Source organism: Protopterus annectens, chromosome 1.part1, assembly GCF_019279795.1.
Source record: "Protopterus annectens isolate FY-2018-M chromosome 1.part1, PAN1.0, whole genome shotgun sequence".
In the NCBI taxonomy this organism is placed as follows: domain Eukaryota; kingdom Metazoa; phylum Chordata; order Ceratodontiformes; family Protopteridae; genus Protopterus; species Protopterus annectens.
Window position 1 is genome coordinate 1722373090 of NC_056726.1, and position 21209 is coordinate 1722394298.

Here is a 21209-nt window from a genome sequence, read left to right on the forward strand (position 1 = left end):
AGGAAAAGACGAGTAGCCCACAACAGAAGAAGTAAGAATATCTCTAAGGAAAATGAAGTCAGGGAAATAAGCATGCTCGGATGAGGTCACAGCAGATATAACAAAGGTGCTGAGTCAGATAGGGGAGAAATGGTTCCTGAGGGTACTCATAGCAGTCGGGAGAGAAAGGTGTATTCCAGATGACTGAAGGATAAGCATACTCATGTCAGTGTACAAGAATAAATGGGACATCCACAACTGTGAGCAGTACAGCGGCATCAAAATCCTGTCACATTGCAGAAAAAGTCTGGAGAGGTTGATTGACAAACAGATACACAAAGTAGTACAAAGTAAAATTGCAGATGAGCAGTTTGGATTCAGATCAGGATGCAGCATGACTGATCCAATGTTTGCAGTGAGACAGACAGTTGGCAAGAAGCTAGAAGAGAGTCCAACTGGGAATTCATAAACTTGGAGAAAGCATAAGACAAGGTCCCAAGAAAGCTGATTTAGGCAGTCCTGCGGTATTTTGAAGTCCCAGAAACACTGGAGGAATTAGTGCAAACTATGTACAATGACCCAATGACTCAAGTACAAACAAACAGTGTTCAGTCTCACAGAGGGGTTCCCAATGGGAGTGGATGTATATTAGGGTTCAGCTTTGAGCCCGCTGCTGTTCACATTGGTCATGGACTACATTAGCAAACAGGTCAGAGGAAACAGATCAAGAAAGTGGCTCTATGCAGATGATGTGGCATTACAGACAGACTCTGGGGAAGAACTTCAGCAAAAGACAGGGGAATAGTATGCAAAACTGAAGGCACATGGGATGAAAGCGAGTACAAATAAGACAGTTGCTATGGCAGTGAATGGGAAAAATCAGAAGAAGCTGAAAAATGAGACAGAAGGGAAGACAGTGGAACAGGTTAACATAATCTAGTATCTGGGAGGGGTAGTTGAGGAGAAGGGAAGTTTGAATGAAGAAGCCAAAGCTAGAAACAGAGGCACTACAGCCAACTGGCATGGAGTGTCAGGTGTAGTATATGACAGAAGAATGGCAAAGAAGTTGATAAGGTGTACAAGACAGTGGTGTGACTACTACTATTGTACAGGCAGAGCAGTCGAGGAAGCTAGAGGTGATGGAAATCAAGTGCCTGAGATGAGTGGTAGGATGCACATTGTGGGACAAAGAAATGAGGGCATAAGAGCAGAAGCCAAAGTAGTTCCAATTGCACACACACAAAAAAAAAAATCAAAAGAGAACAGGTTACAGTTGTCCAGACACATGCAGAAAAGCAGAAGACAATTTGGTAAAAAAGATTTGGGAGACACAGGAATGCGGCAAGAGGAATCAAGGGCATCCAGCAAAGAGCTGGATGGATTGTGTCAGAGAAGATCTGCGACAGTCATGCATTTGTGTCGAAGAAGGCAGGAGTGTGGCCTTGAATCGAGAGGGATGGCAACAGTTGACACTACACCCCGACCCCCTGTAGGAAATGGGAAAAAGAGGGCTGATGATGATGATGATGGCAATTAAAGCTCTAACCACTATGCTTCTACCAAAGTAAGAAAAAAGTGTATATTTAGAAGCCCATCTAATTTTACAGAGCATGTCTAATCACTCCACAGGAATCACTGCACTCCTTTATATTTCAATGATCCAACCAGGTATTGTACACAACAGACTATTTATACCCTTCAAAAAACACCTGAAACAACTTTAAAAGGGTACAATTCCTTACTAGAAAAACAGGCTTTGAAAGGCTGAACTTTCCAAAAAGCTTCAGGAGGAGTCATTATGCTCTTGTTTCTTATATATAACTTAGAGATGATAAATGATCTCTGTCTAGCCTGCAAAACAATATTTGATTGGTTTCTATCTGAAAGTTTCATGCCTGGAACGTACTTGCTAATGGAACTAACTCCACATGAGGGAATTTAATGCTAAAAATGTGAAGCCACTGGGGGGCGGGGGGGGGGGGGGCTGACACTACACATCACCTTGTAAGACTACAGAATAACCTTCCCCTTACAGTCAGCAATCATTAGTCAGTAACTTTTTAAATATCACAATTTACTGAGCACTTTCATCAGTGAGTACACATAGACTTCTTCAGAATATGGAAGTATGCACTATCACTTCCATTTAAAATCACAAAATCACATTAGAAAAACACATGACAAGTTGCATAATACAAAATTTAATATTTAAAAATTTCCCAGGACATAATTCCAGGTTTACAGCTATTGATCAGATCAATAAATGTATAGGAGGTGGTCCATGTGAATTGTTGTTGGAATACAGAGAACTTGTGTGGCAACTGAGAGTTAATGCTACCAAGCCCCCGGGACTTAATGACCTGGTTATCAAATTCTAGTTATTTATAGTTAAAAGCAGGGTACCATGTGTAGTAGCCTATCATCATTAGGTACTAAAAAAGAAAATGTTTCTCAACATTTTGGGTAGAAGAAAAATAGATAATAAATAAACAATAAATAATAAAAAATAAAAAACAAGAAAGAAAAACTAAGGAAACTGTGAATGGGTGCTATGTACTTGACTTCAAACAGTAATATTATTGTTGGTATTATTGGTTCTATGTATAAATATAAATACATGAAACTTTTTACTATAAAACATTTTAGAAATGCAATATTTTGGTAAAACATATGTAGGGGTGTGTGTGCACACATATTGTGTGTGTGGGGGGTGCATATACATTTATGCAAGTGTTTGCATTCAGATTTTAAATAAAAAAAATTAAATAAAAATGTTTGTATAATATTGGGGCATGTTAAAAATATGGTAACATGGTTTACATAGTGTGGGGCCTTTTGAAAATTTAAAATCTTAACTTTTATATTATGCAACTTGTCATGTGATTTTGTAATTTTAAAAAGGAAGTGATAGTGCATACTTCCTTATTCTGAAGAAGTCTATGTGCACTCACTGAAGAAAACACTCAATAAATGGTGATGTCTTGTCAAGCAGGTGTCTCTTTCGTGGCGTTGTTCCTAGTTTTTGGTGTTTTGGATTTTGTCAGTAACTTTTTAAATATAACCTTAATATACGTGTGGCAAGAATAAAAACAAACAGAAGAGATGGACAGAACATCCTACACCAACCCTAACTCCTAATGGCGCATAACTTTTCACATAACCTGAACAAATGCAAAGCCCTTAAAGATCTTACTCAGCATTATAACCCAAGCAAAAAAATCTCTACTCATTGTTAGTAAGTTTCAAATTTACAGCAGGCAACACACTCTACTCCAGTTATGTTTCCAAGCTGTGTAATTTAATTCCTTCCCTTCGGAAAACAAGTCAAGGAAACAAACTTTCAAAGCTGAGCACAAGCAACTTCTAAGACAAAATTGGATCTGCCATTGCTCATCCATTGAAAACATATAGTCAAATATTCACTCCAAAGCACCCTCAAGTATTATGGAATGACTTTCTATTAAATGTCACACGAGAAGAAACTATAACAAATATATACTTGTTTTGTGTTACACACTGAATAACCTGAACCTCTTTGCATAAACTCAAAAACCTATATGAACATACCAAAAAAAATGTTATATCATGTATGTGACTAATGTATCAGTGTTTGCAACAGTTTTCTACATATACTGCTACACTACAATTTAATCTCAATTGTGACTGGACAGAAAATTAAAGTGCATTTAATCTGTTAAAGAAAAAAAAAAACAGCAACTTAGATGGGGGAGGCCTAACCATTGGAAAAAGCTTAGAATATATATATATATATATATATATATATATATATATAACACACACACACATATATATATATATATATATGTAGTACAAATACATAAATGGATTAACAATGTTATATATGTAGTACAAATACATAAATGGATTAACAATGTTTTAGTAGGCATAAATGGATTAACAATGTTTTAGTAGGCAATGTCAAAAGCTTGACATAAGAAGGTATGAATTCATATCACATTTCAGTATCTTCCATACAGACACACTAAAGCAAGGTTAACTACAGCATTAAGAACCTCAGCTCTGTCAGTGGTTCACTAAAAATTAAATACTAGCTTTTCACTTGACAAAGCAGTGGCACAGCCAGGACTGGTGTAAAGATATAAACCTCTCCTTTTAAGGGGCAATGCCTGCCACCTAAAGTACTGAGGATTACCCAGATATACATGTGTCCGCACACAATTTTATTAAGCTAAGAGTTACCCCCCACCCCACCCCCAAGACTTCTACATCTGTTAATATAATGTTTTTTTTCTGGTAAAAAGACTAGTAAAGATGCCAGAAGTGATGTATTCTCAATTACCACACATTTTACTGGCTCTAAGACTTATACTAAAACAAGTGGCTCGGCTTTCTCACCCCTTGCTTCTGTTCTATGGAATTTTCTGTCCTCTAAAGTCAAGAAAGACTCCAGACTAGCTGAGTGTACAGGATCATGCTGGCACAGTTCTCAGTTCAAAATAATTAAATGAGAATATGGAATGCCATATAGGTTCATAGATATATTTTATTTTATTTATCCTTTATTAACCGTGTCAGTCTGACTAGGCTTGTACCCTCTTTTCAGGGAAGAATCAAATTGGTATTTATACTATTAGAGTAAATTTGGCTAGGCATTGGAAACTTCCCCTACTCTTGGTAGTTGGGGGAAGAGTTTGTGTGTTACACATCCTGATTTCCTGTTTCAAATCCAGATGCAAAGGCAGCCAGGAAGAACAGGGAGAAAACATGGCTGATTAAGCTTTTGCTGAAACTGGAGTGAAAATTGCTGAAAATGTAATTGAAATGGTAGAATCGTTACCAGAAGTTTTTTCTGATGATGTGGGTGCAGAAAAAAAAAACAGTGACATTGGAGGAAATGGAGACTGTAGCCTGAAACAGAGATGTTTTCAGAGAAAAACTTTCAGAGGATATTGTTTGAAGGACAGACAGTTACCTCTGAAAAATGCATAATTACAACCCTCCAATGGGGGGGGGGGGGTTGCGGGATGATTATTTGGAAGAACTGGTAAACCAAAGTAATCCAAAAAATGGAGCAGCAGTTTCACAGAGCGACATCATGGAAAAAATGGAAGAAAAAGGAGAAGAAGAAGAGACTGTGCCAGAAAAAGTTCCAGAGACAAAAAATTCTGCACAAACTGTTGGAGAAGGAACAAAGAAGAAATAAAATAAACAAAAAATAAGTATACAGTACACGTGAGCACTAAAAAAAGGAGAAAGTTTGGACAGGTATGAGGTTTAGGACTCTGTCATAGCACCTCTGCATGTTAAAACAAACAAGGACATTTAATTTAATTAATTTAATTAATAAAGAGACTTTTTGTGACTTGATATTTGAGACTGAGCAGTCCATTGAAATTTTTGGGGTGCATAAGAACAAAAGAAAAAATATCTATCCATGGTCAGATTATTTAGTGCAAGCTTTTTACAGACAAAAAAAGAATAATGATCCAGTTTAGAACTGACATTGAAGCAAAAGAACTGAAAGAACTTTTGTTAACTATATGTAAAGAAGTCATGGACACTACAAAAATATATGATGAAAGAGGACTATGGGCTGGGGGATGGGAATAAGGAGTAATGCTGAAAATGATAATGTTATGCATGTACCTTTTATCATTAATGTTCATGGTAATAAGGGTTTTGTGAAATACAGAGGTCAACCAAAAACTTATTTTTGTGGAAAAAAATGATCATTTATCCAATGAATTAAAAAAATATATATGTTATTTATGTGCTAAAACAGGGCATAATGCAAAAATGTGATTTAAAGTGCAAAAATGTGACAATACTGGTCATTCATGGCTAGAATGGGAAATGAATGTGCAAAAAAAATGAAAACGAAGTTACACAGGAGGAAGAGATAGAAGAAAGGGTTATACAAGAAAATGTACAAAAAGATGTGACTAATAAAGAGGTTGTACATGAAGTTAAAGAAAGTAACAAGGAAAAAGAAATAGAGGAAACAAGTGAGGAAGAAGCTGACTGGTGTACAGTTGTTGTGTCTTTCGCCTTTTCCCGGTTAGGGGTCGCCACAGCGGAACTCCGGTCCGCTAATGATTGGCAGTAGATTTTTACGTGCCGAGTTGCCAGCCCTGATGCACAACCTTCAAAGAAAGTACGCCCATTCACGCATGTCTCCACAAACAAGACGCGTTAGCTGAGAATCGAACAGGACAACGTCTTACTGTGAGATGACAACGCTACCGCAGCACAAGAATTCAATAGGAAAAGAGTTAAAGAAAGGAAAAGAAAATTCAAAAATAGAATGCTTACAGAAAATAAGAAAGGAAAGGGATAAACATTTTATTATACTAACTGTTCTTAAAAGCTGAAAGTATTAATTTTAAATGTGAACAGTATGAAAAATCTTAAGAGAAGAATAGGTATATTACAATGGCGTGCTACAGTAGATGCACATATTGTTGTTTTACAAGATATCAGATTATTAACAGAGGATGAAAGAACACAAACTGAAAAACTTTGGAATGGTGTGGTAGTTTGGAACATGGGGAAAGAAACGAGCTTGGGCATATGTATATTATGTCAAAAAAGCAATAAAATATTAGATGTAACCAGAGTGGAACTAGGACGAATTACAATAGACACGAAATAGAAAATATGTGTATAGAATTACAGCTTTATATGCATATGTAACAAGAGAGAGAAATGATGTTTAAAATATTCTTGAATATGTTTGTGTAAATATGGACATTATAGTGATGGGTGGTTTTAATTGTAATTGTGATATTAAAATAGTTAAAGAAATTATGAGAAGTGGAAAGTTAAGTGTATGGCAGAATAACCACTATACCTACAAAAGGAATGAAATAAGGACAGAAATTGATTATTTTTTAATATCTGATCATTCCTTTTTCTTTAACTTTTAAACTAAGTATGTTGGATTTTCGGATCATGTGGTTATATGGGTTAAAGTACAGGGAAATGAAGAATATATAAGAATAGGAAAAGGAATAAAGAGAATTAATGAAAAGGAATTCGATTTAGAAGAGAAAAAAGAAGTTAAGGAATTATGGAAAAATCATATGAATATGAGTGAGTTTTATGAGAAATTGACTGTTTGGTGGCTTAATTAAAAAAAAAATATATAAATAATTAGAAGAAATATAAATAAGTGTTTTAGAATGCATAATGAAGAAAAGGAGAGAGAGAAAAAGACACTAAAGTCAAGAAGCATTCAGAGACTTATTAGAGAAAAAAAATAATTTTATGAAAAAGAAATATATAAAATAAATCAAATTAAAATTAATTTGTTATATAAACAAAACTATTACTTACAAGGAAAGAAAAAAAAAAGAGGTAATACCTTATTTGAGTAAAATAATAAAAGAAGGAAAAATAAGAGAATTAAAGAATAAGGAAGGTAAGCAAATATGACAGCAAGAAGGGATATACAAAATAATTAAATAATATGTACTGGAATTATTTGTTAGAAGAAAATATAGAACAAATTCACAAAGATGGAAAATTAAAGACAATGAGTATTTAGAACAAAAAATAACCATGAAAGAATTGAATGAAATTCTAAAAGATACTAACATGAATTTTGCAACATGACTGGATGGAACTGAACATGGTATGTATAAAGAAATGGAGTGACAAAAAATAATTTTTATAAAAGTTATGAATGAATTATTAGAAACTGCAATTAAAGAGAAACAGATATGGACAGGAGTTATAAAATGTTAAAAAAAAAAAGAAAGGTGTTATAAAAATTGGAGACCTATAACACTGAATACAGATTATACATTTTGTATGAGAATAACAAAAAGATTACAAAAAAATTGATAGAATACATGACCAAAATGTATTTGTAAAAAAAAGGAATAGGAAGTCAAGAGATATTATGGATAAGAGAAATAACCGATATAAGTAAAAATGTAGAAGCAAAGGTTATGATAGAGGATATAAGTAAAGTCTATGATAATAATCAATATAAATCATTATGGGGGATTTTACAGGCATATAATGTAAGCAAAACAACATTACAAGTAATAAAATCTGTTTATGAATGGAACTATGTGAAACTAAATGTAAATGGTGATTAGGGAAGAAATAAAAATAGAATGTGGAATAAAGCATGGCTGCCCAGCTAGTATTGTAATCTTCACATTAGTTATGAATGCAATAGTGAAGGAAATTAATAAAATGTCAAGTAAAGGTGGATACAAAATGATGAAGGAAGTACTACTGCCAATAATGTATAATTATGTGGATATTGTACTAATTGTTAAAAATAAAGTCTGGATGGTAGAAGTAGTAAATGAAAAATTAAGTATAAATAACAACTTGGTTTAAGTATATATGAAAAGTAAAGGATTTGGTTTTGAAGGTCTGATGGGAGGTATTGAGTTCAATGAAAAATATACAGCTGTATTACAAATAATATTTGGAACAAATGAATACAGACAACAATGGAATAATGTACTCAAAGTAGTACAGGATATTACTATTTTTGGAAGTCATATAGATTTGCATATAGAAAAAAGCACACTTGTTGAACACCATGGTAATAGGAAAAACTGCTTATGTTGCTAACATCTATATGATTCCTATTAAGTATGAAAAGGAACTAATGATGGTTAGACTTTCTTTTATATGGGGCTCTAGATTGAATCCAGTCAAGACAGGGATTCTATATGTGAAAGAAGAGCAAGGAGGACTTGGGTTTAATAAACCCAATAGTACATGCATCATCTTTAATTTTATATAAGGTATTAAAAGGAATTATGAAAGAAAATAAAAACTTGACAAATGATACTACATTATAATTACAAAGAACTGTGAGAAGGAATGGAAGGTAAACAAAAAGAAGTAAAAGCATTGTGAATGAAGAAATGAAAGAGTACCATAACAAAATTGTTTTATGGAAAATAAAAAAACGATATATGTGAAAAAAATAGAAAGGAATGGTATTTGAATATTTTGAAAGTATTTTATTAAATTGATTCATGGAAAGATTTAGAAATAGATAAGATAAAAAGCCATAACAATGAGACACAATAACTATAAAAAGATTCAAGAATTTAATTATTTTTTCTGGAGACTGCCTATTAGAAAATTCCCAATTAATGCAAATATGGCATACAGGAAAAAGAAAGATAGAATATGTAATAAATGCGAGAGTTTGGGACTACTGAGCATGTGTTTTTGAAATGTGAGAGATAATTTGTGGAAAGAAATATGTAAACATAATAGGGTGAAACGTTTGTTAAAATTTGAGCAAATAAATATGAACAGAATAGAATTTGGTCATTATGTTGTTGTCTTTCAGCTTTTCCCGGTTAGGGGTCGCCACAGCGGAACTCTGGTCCGCTGATTGGCAGTAGATTTTCACAAACGCTGAGGTGCCAGCTCGACGTTCAACCTTCAACGAAGGCACGCCCATTTACACATGTCTTTCGAATGCCCACCCAACCATGGGGAGGACATGCAGACTCCACACAGAAGGCACTCCCCGCACTCCAGCCAAGAATCGAACGGGAGAACCTCTTGTGAGGCAACAACGCTACCGCTGCACCACCGCGGAATAGAATTTGGTCATTATGATGCATGAACACAGAAAGAAGTGAACAAACAGTAATATTATATATTTCATGGACTATATGGAACAAGAGACTAAAATGAAATCATATACAGTGGAAAATGGACTTTGACAAAGATTCTGGAGAAAATATTGTTTAGGTTGTGGATAAAAGAGTGGGGGAATGCTTAAATTGAAGTTTATAATGTATGGAGATGTGTAAATAGATAGAAATAATGTAAATATATAAATAACATGCAATGTACATATCAAAAATCCCTGCTCCTTTAGATAAGTGCAGTGGAATCTTTTACATCCACCTGAGCTACCACCAACTCCAGCAGATGGGGCCTCATTTTAATGCCTGATCCAAAGAATGGCACACTCAGGAGTGCAGCATCCCATTATGCTCCACTGGAATGACAGCATTGCATTTGATCTACCTGGTGTGGGAACTGAACCCACAACTTTCTATACCAAAGGTGAGTATGTCACCTATTCGACCACTGACCTAGCCTAGTGTATACTACTCCAATGACCACTGGGGCCTTTATAAGCCTGGCCAAGCAACCCAAATGCATTCTGCAAGCTTAAGAACATTAGAGGATATTTTAAGGGGTATATGTAAGCTACAGCAAGATTTACAGGTTGCCTTGGTCCATTACAGACATAGGTGCTAAACCTGGCTTGTACTTCTGATTTCCCATCTACTGGCAAAGCATAACTTACTATTTAACTAACGATTATGATCAGACCTGTTATTGGTTTGCATAATATACTGGACTGTCTTAAATTCTGGAAGCATTCTGCTCATCTGCTTTACTATCCCTGCTTAGTCTGGTTACCATATATTCATAACAGTGAGGAACAATTACTAATTTTATCTATGAAAGTCACAATATAGTTAAATGTGTTACTTCATTCATAAAAATACTTCTTTGATGAATTAATATGAATCAGTATTACTTAAAGTGAATAAAAATAAAACATAAAAATCTTAATGTCTGTGTGGCAGACTCCTTCAATATGGAACATCGACTTTTAAGACTCAGTATGACGAGCTTTCCTGACAATGAACTACATATGAGAGGTTTATTTATATATACCTCTCAACTCTCTCTGATTTTGATTCAAATGTATCGCTCTGTTCTTAATCCCTATTAAAAATGGTGACTTTGAAGAAAATGTAACGAATTACACTTAACAATTAATAACAAAAGTTGTAGTTATAGCCTTCTTCTACTTCAGAGAATATACATTAAGCACATCTTATTCTGTCAATGTTTCAAGTTAACAATACCGACATTTAAAATGGGCCCCTGATTACTTCTGGATATGTCAGTAAGTATGTTGAGCTTTGCACCCGATTCATTAAAAGCTATGCTTATAAGATCTTTTATGGTTATAGTCTTCTTTGTGCCTTTATTTCCTGGCTTAAAAAAATGCACTTTTTTCAGTGCTGTATTCTCTCTTATTGAATTATCACTTAAGACATAGATAAATATACATTTATAGAAAAGTAAACAAACCAAGTTAACTTGTTCACAGTTACAAACAGTATACAGCACATACATGCTTTTATACAATCATCAAAACAGCATTATATAAATTGATCAACTATTGCCTTTCTTTAAACCTCACTCCTTCTCCAAAACATTATTCTGCATACATTGTTCCCACAATTTCCACTTTTTTCTATGTAGTCTGCTCTTACCCTTTTCTAAAGATCATACTTCCATTCTTTTATCCTTGTTAAAAAAATTCACTAAACTTAAGAAGGCCTTGCTATGTCTAGGCAATCCAGATTCTGTATCCTAGATTTAAAAAATAATTTCCTTAGTTACACCCATTTGTTCACACAGTATTTCTGACACAATACTCTGTAGGGAATTTTTTAAAAGTCTGACAACTCATTACACTCCCAAAACATACGTTCCCAGTTACTACTTCCTTCCTCATCACAGCTCCAACATTAGCTGTCTGAGGAAAAACTCTTTGGAATCTGCTTGGGATATAAAAATACGTATGCAAGCACTTCCACGCAAAAATCCTAAATCTTCTAGACTTTGCTGCATATTTAGGAGACGTACATATGCCATCCCATTGTTTTATTGCTTACCCAATCTTTTCTAACCACCTCTGATTGATTCCTATAGTTATCGTGCAATGTTTTATATGCCCTACTAATTATTCCTTTAACAGCAGCTTCTGTTCAAGATTAAACTAAAAACTCTTATCAGAGCAGGTATTTCACTTAGGATTACCCTGCCCTTTGTATTTGCCTATAGTCTGATATCAGTCCCTGACAGGGAAGGCAATTTCTAGCCTACAGTTCAAACTTCTTCTTGGCGTTTTCCTATTCTTTTACCTTTCCTTCTCTAGTTATTTGCTCCCAATACCCTAGTTCGTTTCCCACTTTTGTCCAGTAAACTCCAGCCCCCACTTGCTTATTCTCTGTACCCCTAATTGCAGTTATCCCTATCAGCAGAATCTCCTTTCTCCATTCTTGGGTTGACTTAGTTCTTAAGAATACTTTCTGTTACTTTTATTTCTTGTATCCCCCCATCACCACCCCTTTCCACTTTGACTTACAGCTTTCTGCTTGTGTTATGTATATGACGCTTAACTGTAGCTCTAAAATATCCTTTCAAATCAGGTAATCCTAAATCAAGTTGTTGTATTGGAAGGCTCAGCTTATCTCACCTGACCTTTGTCCTCCTCCCCTCACAGATAAATTCTTCTCCTCTGGTTGATAAAAATATTCCTGACCTGTATATAAAACTAGAGAGACCAAAAAACATTTTTGTTGGTTGTATCTTGGTATCCATATCTGTAAACATGAGCTTCTAGTTTCTCAGTTTTTATATTATCTTTTGTTTAATCTCTTCCCAGACATTCTTAGCTTCCGTAACAGAATCCTTTTAAACCCATACTCCTACATACATACGTCAATGTATCGTGTCCCCAAAAATATAGGTATTGTTGAACCCCCCATTGAAATGGTCTCCATCTGTTCCACAATACTGAGATGTCCTTTTCTCGTTTTCATGAGGTACAAAATAATAACGACCTAATGTTGTTGTTGTATCTTTCGGCTTTTAACTGCAAATAAAGCTAACTCTTCTTGATTACCATACTAATTGCATCCATGAATTTCTGAGTCTTGTACTTTCGTTGCCAATGGCTCTAAATATAATACAAATAACAAAGGGGGAAGAGGACACCCCTGCCTGGTTCCTCTGTTCAGACACATCTTATCAGAAGCGAATCCTCTTACTTTAATTCTTGCCTCTGATCCCTTATACATCATCATAATTAACATTATTATTGTATCAAGGGAAGCAAATGTCTCTATTGCCCTAATCATAAATCCACCTTACTCTGTCAAAAGTTTTCACTTCATCAAAACTCACCAACTGCGGTATTTCCTACATTCCGCCTCTCTCCGGATCATCACTGCTCTGTTATCGCTGCTGTCACGTTTGCCTCCCCTACACAAAACTACATTGATCCATATCTATAAGTTTTAAATCACACGCAGCGTTATTATCACATGTGCTTCTGAAAAAAAAACACCAGTTACTTATCCCCACGAGTAAAGCAGTTCTAATTTAAAAGACTGTCATCTGTAATAAACTGTCAAAGTAAAATAATAATTCATGTCTTCAACAAACCTTTCCTACACGTTGCCCTGCTCACCTGTAAAACAATGGCAATAAGTCTGGTGCACAAAGAAAACTGGACCACCTTCCATAAGTGTGCGTCTTCCATTTCTTTGCAATGTACAGTCTACAGTAAAATTACCTAGGATCCCGCCATATTAAAAATGTCACACACGAGTGCGTTTACAATGAAAACATACAAAGTTAAAAATAAAAAAAAAAACGGTCTTGCCGTTCCTTAACTCCTTTCAAATTGAAACGATGTAGCCAACAACAAAAGAAGGCCTTGCTATAATTATCTTGTGGCGTTGTCACATACTGCATTCTTAAGCATGAATTCTCTTTAGGAGAGTGTAGATCAAGTATTTCCCTTCATAGTGATACCTGCGCTGTACCTTAACATCCGAACCACCACAGTCAGAAGCCCGAATAGAGTGACGTTACAGACGGACAGCCACTCCAGAGCTTGGAGAGGTGACGTAAGGCGAGTGGCCATATTGCGGATGTCATGATTAGGAAAGAAATCAATTCTCTTTACCAGATGAGGAAATGTAAGAATCGTGAAGCAGAGTTCTAAAAGTCAGAGTCAAATTTAATTTATTGCGTTATGACGAACAAAGCACTTTACTTGAGTATTTTGAGAAATTCTAAGTAATATACGCACTTTTTAAAAGTAAACCATAAAACAGTATGTCAAGAAATGGAGCATAACATATTCCTACAGTGTAAGTATACCATCAGTCGGTTTAAAAGTTCGCTTCCCATAGATAATATAGAATGGATACCATCGCACGTCTGTGTCTTATTACTGATACATTGCGATTCGGCACCACTATGTGTACATATGTATGTATAAATATATATAAATGTATGTGTATGTATATATGCTTCTTTCTATATAGATGTGTACATATATATATATATATATATATATATATATATATATACACACACACACACACACACACACACACGTACATTACTGTCTGAACAAATGAACTGCAATTAACAGGTCACTGATAAAAAATATTCTATTTAAGTATATGTTGAAATACTTTTAAAATAATAAATTAAACAAACTGCAAAGACAATTAAAGTTGCTTCTAACTGTGTATGCCTAAGGTTTTCACCTCCCCCTCTTTACAAAGTCCAGTTGTGTCCCCTCCCAAAAAAGGGACAAATGGTTACTACATCTGTTAGCACAATATTTATCAACTTTCTTTTAAATACTGCAAAAATGAACTTGCATGTGAAACACCTTTAAAAAGCACATTTTTAAACGGGTATTGTCCAAAGCTGCTGCTTTGTACTCCCAGCCTCAAATTGCTGCTCCTACATCACACTTAACAAAGCATACACATCTCTCCAAAGTCTTCAAGTCAGTAAACAGTGTGGCCTCAGAATTTCGGAAACATTCTAGTCACTGTTGACTCTACTGTGCATAAGCAGGCACGTCTTACCGAAATTTGCAAGAACATGTCACTATCTACTGGCAACACCAGGTTCCTTTTGTTGCCTGGGAATAGTATGGGTAGATTAGCTAGATGGTGGGGCACGTGACTGAAAAAAGGAGGAAATTTTGTAGAAGTTGCAGAAGAAACATATGTATAGTCCTATAACCAGATGAAACATCAGAGTAACTTTTAATAATATGTCACGACCTTCAGCTACTGCACAATGTATTTAGCCAGTAATTCCAAATATAATTGGTCAAAAACTAAGGGAAAGATTCCAAAAGAATTGCTCTCAGTGTATGTCTGCCCTGATTCTAAATGTAATGCTCCCAGTGTAAGTGGCTTACTTCAGTGTAATAGCCTGTCTATAGACAGGCTTGCTATGGGGACCAGATTCCAAAACACCTGCTCTCAGAGAACTCTTTTGGAATTGAGACCTCTGTCTTACTAGACTGTCCAAGCAAAATTTTCAGAACTTTACACTTGGCTTTTCTTGATCTGTACCAATACATGCAGATATAACCTTCATCCTTAGTTTCTAAAACTTATTGCTTATAGCCAGGCCAGTGATATCCAAAATAAATCATTCCCTTACCACCACCATTAGACAAAGGTAAACTAAATGGTGCATTTTTATCTAAAAAAGGCACTTTACACTTGAAATTACTTAGTTCATAAACATCAACTAAACTTAGTATCCTCAAGACAGCCAGTCACAAATCAAGTTATTTAAACAACAGAGCTTTTATATAGTCAAAAATTCACAAGACAACTTCTACAAAGTATATAGAGTTCCTGAAGGTTAGGCCATTGGACTATACTATTCACACAATTTATTAACTTCCTATCAGCAATGTAAAAAATAAATATTCAGATTATCTGGTCATCTTTAGAAATGGTGTCTCACTTTCCTGCATACGCGTGGAAACTTGAGAATGTAAAAATAGAAGTATTCCATTGTATACTCCCTGTTGTCTGAACTACTACAAATGAATCATGGAAAACTCAAGACTGAAAATGTGCACTAAGATACTATCATATTAACAAATACAACAGCAGCTACTGATGATAAATTCAACCCCTTAACTAATGAGCATTTTCAGGTCTGTCCCCAGAATATAGTCTGGGATATTTTAGATGTTTGATTTAAGTATACAGTTCCAAAATGATTCAATATTTATTCATGAAAATTTCAGGGGGTATTACTTGCATGCATATCTTATAAAACACTACTAGGCTTGGGTGAATACCCCCAAAGAAGGCAAAAGAGCAATCATTTTGAATTTTACTGAAATAAATCAACTATTTAATGCTGCTTTTATGCCTTAATGTATTCAAATATGGAAATGTCCCTTTTAGGTATGAAATCACACCAATATTACAATATCTTTATTTTTGATAGCTGCTGTTTATTTTTAGCCTGACAAGAACTGAAAACTATATGATTTGTTTCAGCTATTTTATAAAACAATTCAATCTGTCAGTTTGCAAAGGCCATTCTTCCCTGAACTCCACTCTAACCTCAAATGAAAATTTCTCTGTACTACTTCAATCTATTCTTATAAAATTTTCCAGATAAGAACCTTTTATATTCCCACTTTTGTTTTGTTTTGCACAGCCCAACAGCTTTTACAAAAAGTAATCAAAAGAATCTCAGATATGGGTATGCCTCTCAGAGCAAGTAAAATATGTATATTTTGCTAAAACATACAAAAATGACACCTTTAACTTGATTCTGATATATACTGAGTTTATCAATTTAAAAAAATGCAAAATGTGTACATTTTTATGAAACACTTGGCAAAATTACTTATTTATTTGTTTTCTGGGATTTAGCACTGATCTCCATGTACCTTATTCAGACTCAGCCCTGAAGCAGTATCTGGTTAAGTGTCTTGCTCAGAGTCACACAGTTAGGCAATGGAAGCTGAGGAAATAAAACTTTGCACCATTGAACTGCAGGAAACAGCTCATTAATAGCTCCTTAATCCTCTAAACCAACTGCTAGACACTATACTAGGACATCCAAATTACTGCTTAAGACTACTGGTGGTATCTGTCAATAAAGGACACTTTCTCTGTAACTGTATTAAATATTACAGCAAATTTATCAGAATACTATATCATGGCCCTCATATACAAGATGCACTTATAGGTTCACAGGTAAATACTAGGCTAGCTGTCCTTGTGGGCCATTTTAAGCCTAGCCCAGTTTCCCTTTTTGTGTTTGAATTAACCTATCCCACTTGGTTAGAGATTGGCTTTTCCCATTCAAATGTTGATAGTTATATATTACCTCTAATGAGAATAACTGGGCTCATACCATAGATAATTTGAGGTGACCCATGCAAAGGATAAAGCATTTAGGAGCTGCCTTTGTCCATTAGTAGTACAGGGGGCAGTCCCGGGGCAAATTTTCTGTCTTTCATGCATAGATCCAAGTTAAACTTGAGTACGGACAAGGATGAACTTTGTTTTATATGTATGGGGAAGTCTGTTCCAGAGGAACGGTATCTTCTGCAAGATAAACCTGTCCTTCCAGACCATTCTGTTGATGTTGTAAAACAGATGTAGATCACTAAAACTAGTATTTCTGATGCCATTCAACTTCCTCATGTGCAGTAAATCCATCAGTATCGAGTCAGAGAATGCCTTGTATGCCAGATATAGGTCACTTGTTGGCAGTATGTAAGATAATGAGTGTAGTGACAGGGCTTTGAGTCAGTCCATGCAGGACATGTTGTTTATGCCTTGTATCCTTTTAGTAAGGTATCTCTGTGGGCATTTCAGTTGTTGCATGTGCCTGGATAAATACATGTCAAAAGGGCATTATATTCAATTATTGGCCTAATGAGGGTGAGTAAAGGGGAACAATGACATCCCTAGATCTAGATATAATCCCTTTCTTTATAAGCTGTTTAATACAGAAGGACTTCTGTTACAATACTGGACACATGTTGGTCAAAAGCTAGGTCACTGTCCACATAAGTTCCCAAATCCCAAACAACTGGGTCAACTCTTGGGGAATATTGTCAATGTGGCAGTTCCCTGGGGTTGATTACTTTCCAATGAAAAATAGTAATAAATAGGGCAGAATATATTTATACACACAGTTTTTGATATGCACGCATTTTGTTGTATATTTTTATATGACTTTTGAGAATATTTATGACTTTACTTAATGGGTTTACTAGTGTTTTATCTTTCCTCATGTTAAATTCTGTAGTAAGAGTATATCACTTTAAATCACTGAAGCTAGGTGAACATGTGACTTTTGGAGGGCTATTTAAATGCCTGATTTTTTTAAACTTTTGAGATTTTAATCTGATGAAGTCCTGTAGGTAATGGGATGTTAAGTACTTATTCTATGGCATTAAAGTGATTTATGCAGAGCCTTTTTCAGTGGTTGTGGTGTTCTTTTGTGGATTTACTTGGTTTCTTGGTCCTTGTTTGTTTTTGGAGGTTTGTGCTACTGTTTGAAAGCCATAACTACGGAAGGCAATACAGCTTCCCAACTGCTCTTTTCAGAGCCAGGGATTGGAAAACTATAATAAATAGTGGGGCATCTTAACCTATTAACTGAACAACTTAGTCAGAGGATGGAAGCATTTTCAGCCCAGTCAATACCACTGCATAATGGATCGGATATCCAACTAGCACAACAAAGCAGGACAGCAGCGTTTACAGCAACAGCTATGGGCTCAGTAAGCAACTCTTTACGCAGCTCTCAACAAGGTATAGGCCAGAGACTCTACATTCTAGAGTTAATAACCCTGTCCTGGTGTTAAATGAATGGTTATTTAATAATACAGATTTTAATCCACAGCTGAGTAGATAAGTGCCGGGCTTGAAGGGCTTGACTATAAATGGTTTAAAAAAAAAATTACAAACAGAAAATGCATATTTCATTGAATACATAAAAATGAATATGGTTCCTAAGGGACTCAAACTTTTGAGATATCCTCCGGGTTTTGAAAAAGACTCAGTTTTACACAAATAATTGTTAACTGTGTTTAACAAACATGATTGTGACTATATGGAAGTTTTAGTAAAGCACAATTCAAATCTAATCAACCACTTTGTTGCAGAAACAAATACACTAGACAATCTTATTACTCATGGTTTGAATTATCAACAGTATACATTTGAACATGTCAGAATGTTTTCCAGTATTGATGTGCAGATTTCCAATATAAAAAAACAAAGTGGAAAAAAAATGGAAAGGGACAGAAATTAATACGCTAAAGGCACTGCCTATCCTGACCCACCTATTTCTCAAACCTGGGGTAGTAAGGCATTCCAGAGAGTGGGACAATCAAAATAGCCAGTATAATACGAATATGAATTATATGGCTGCCCAGGATGAAAGTGATGCTAGAGAACCCCATTTTCACAGCAATAATCAGAACTTCCCTCTTTACGGAGATCCAAAGGGATATGAGAGAGAAACACGAACAACCAATGAAGGGAACAGAATCCACCCCGTCTACACCCTGGCCTCCAAGCAGGAATCAGTGGAAGGGCAGGAACACAGCACAGACGTACCCCCAGAAGAGAACTTACTATCATCACTAGTGGATGATGGAAATATGGAAAACCATGAATAACATTTTCAGAGATCTTGTTGTAAAATCATCACAAACCAAGAGGGGGACTTTAAAGCCTACAATTATTCTTTGTTTGATATGGACACTAAAGCAGTGGACTTTGTAGCCAAAGGTATGATTTTTGTACAATTTAAAAGAGCTAATATAGCTAATGTCCTTATTGAACTAAAACAATACACTAGGAAACTTCATTTTACTACAATGTTTAATTAACTGACTCCTGTTTTGTCCACTCTAAGGGAATCTAGTACTTTCAACCCCACATACATCCAGTGATACAATTCTATGAAAAACTTTGTGAAATTGATTTAAGAAACATTTTTTGTAAAGAAAATATCACCAAGGAAGAGAAGCAGCTCTTGCAAAATTTAAGGATGAAAGATATAAGAGTAATGAAATTGGATAAGGGGAGTGGTTTAGTAATTATGAAAAACACTGACTACAATAACAGAATGCATGGTATTTTATGCCAGGATACATATGCACCTGTATCCATTAATGAACTTAATGGGGCTTACAATAGAATTTGAATACAACTGAATGATTTGTTTACAGAGGGTAAGATTACTATAAATGAGTTTAATTATCTTAAAATGTTAACTCCTATAATATCTACCATCTTCAGAGTCCCTAATATACATAAACAGCTTGATAATCCCCCTCTACATCCAGTAGTGGGCACAACAGGATCCATTACACACACACATGTGCAAAATATTTGGATGAGAAATTAAAGGGATTCCTTAAGGATGAGGTACAGGTGTGCAAGGATTCCTGGGATTTTCTGTGAGATAAATCAGTTAGTTGCATGAAACAGATATCATTATTACAGTGGATGTTAAGGATCTATACAGTGTCATCCTCCGTGGCATAGGCCTGGAATGGTTTAGAGAATTCTTAGAAAAAAAGCAGGTGGAAAATCAAAAAGTAACTTTAAATGAGCAACTGCTTGAAATGATACTAAAGAATACTTTTATAAAATGTAAAGGGCAGTATTTCATGCAAAATAATTGGGTGGCAATGGGTTCATCTTTTGGGTCCCTTTCTGCAAACATTGTCATGATACAAGAAACTAAGTTTCTTTTTGAGGGAGAGTTTAAGGATTCCTACTGACTTTATTTATGATACCAGGATGACCCCTTTTTTTGTATGGAAAGATGGCAAGGAAAGAGTTAAACCATTTATAGAGTACATTTCAGAGTTTTTTTTAAGTTTATATCACAAATGAACAAAGACAGTATAGCCTATTTTGATGTGTTATTGGAAAGGGACTTAATACAGAGAGCATATAATTCATGAATATATAGGAATGCCATATTTTCCAACACATATTTACACTATACTAGTGAACACCCTTATCACAAAAAAGAGCAGAGGTAAAGGGGAATTTGTGATGGCAGCAAGAATAATTACAAGAGATAACTTTTTATTGAAGAGTGTAACCTCATAAAAACAATGTTTCTAAAGAGAGGTTACCCTGAATCTATGGCTAACAACCTGATGTTTGAAGTGATAAGAAGAGAGCTAGTAATCACTTTGTACCCATTCTAGCCCCCAAAAATGAGGGTCACCATTTGTTCCTGGTAAATTTTATGAGGCAAGACACTAGTACTAGTACACTATATCAGAATTCATTTATCACTACTGTGAAGTCCCTGCACTGGCCCAGTAATCAAGGAGACTCAAACCTCATTACTAACACCACTGAAGGACGTGCACAATGGGAGGATGACAAGTATACACACAGTTAAGTACAATTTCCCTTAAGAGCATACAGAGACCACAGTCAGTCTGGGGCTGGTTTAACCCTCTTTTTCCAGATCCCCAATAAGACAACACACTGTCACAGTTATAGGGTTAAGATCTCAGCCGAGTAGTCAAGCCAAAACCTCCAGCAACCTCTCTGTCCAACCAGTGCTTTGTGTCCCTGCCCAAGTAGCTGACA

The 21209-nt window shown here is 35.2% G+C and overlaps 1 protein-coding gene across 1 annotated transcript in view; it reads right to left on the reverse strand.

The window, feature by feature from the left end:
* PIGV (phosphatidylinositol glycan anchor biosynthesis class V) overlaps window positions 1-13663 on the reverse strand; it is a 219285-nt gene extending 205622 nt beyond the window's left edge. The window contains exon 1 of the mRNA XM_044084127.1: window positions 13241-13663. Coding sequence (XP_043940062.1) covers window positions 13241-13312 — 72 coding nt within the window. The 5' untranslated portion in view covers window positions 13313-13663. The remainder of the gene's footprint in view (window positions 1-13240) is intronic.
* Between the last annotated feature and the right edge of the window lie 7546 nt (window positions 13664-21209).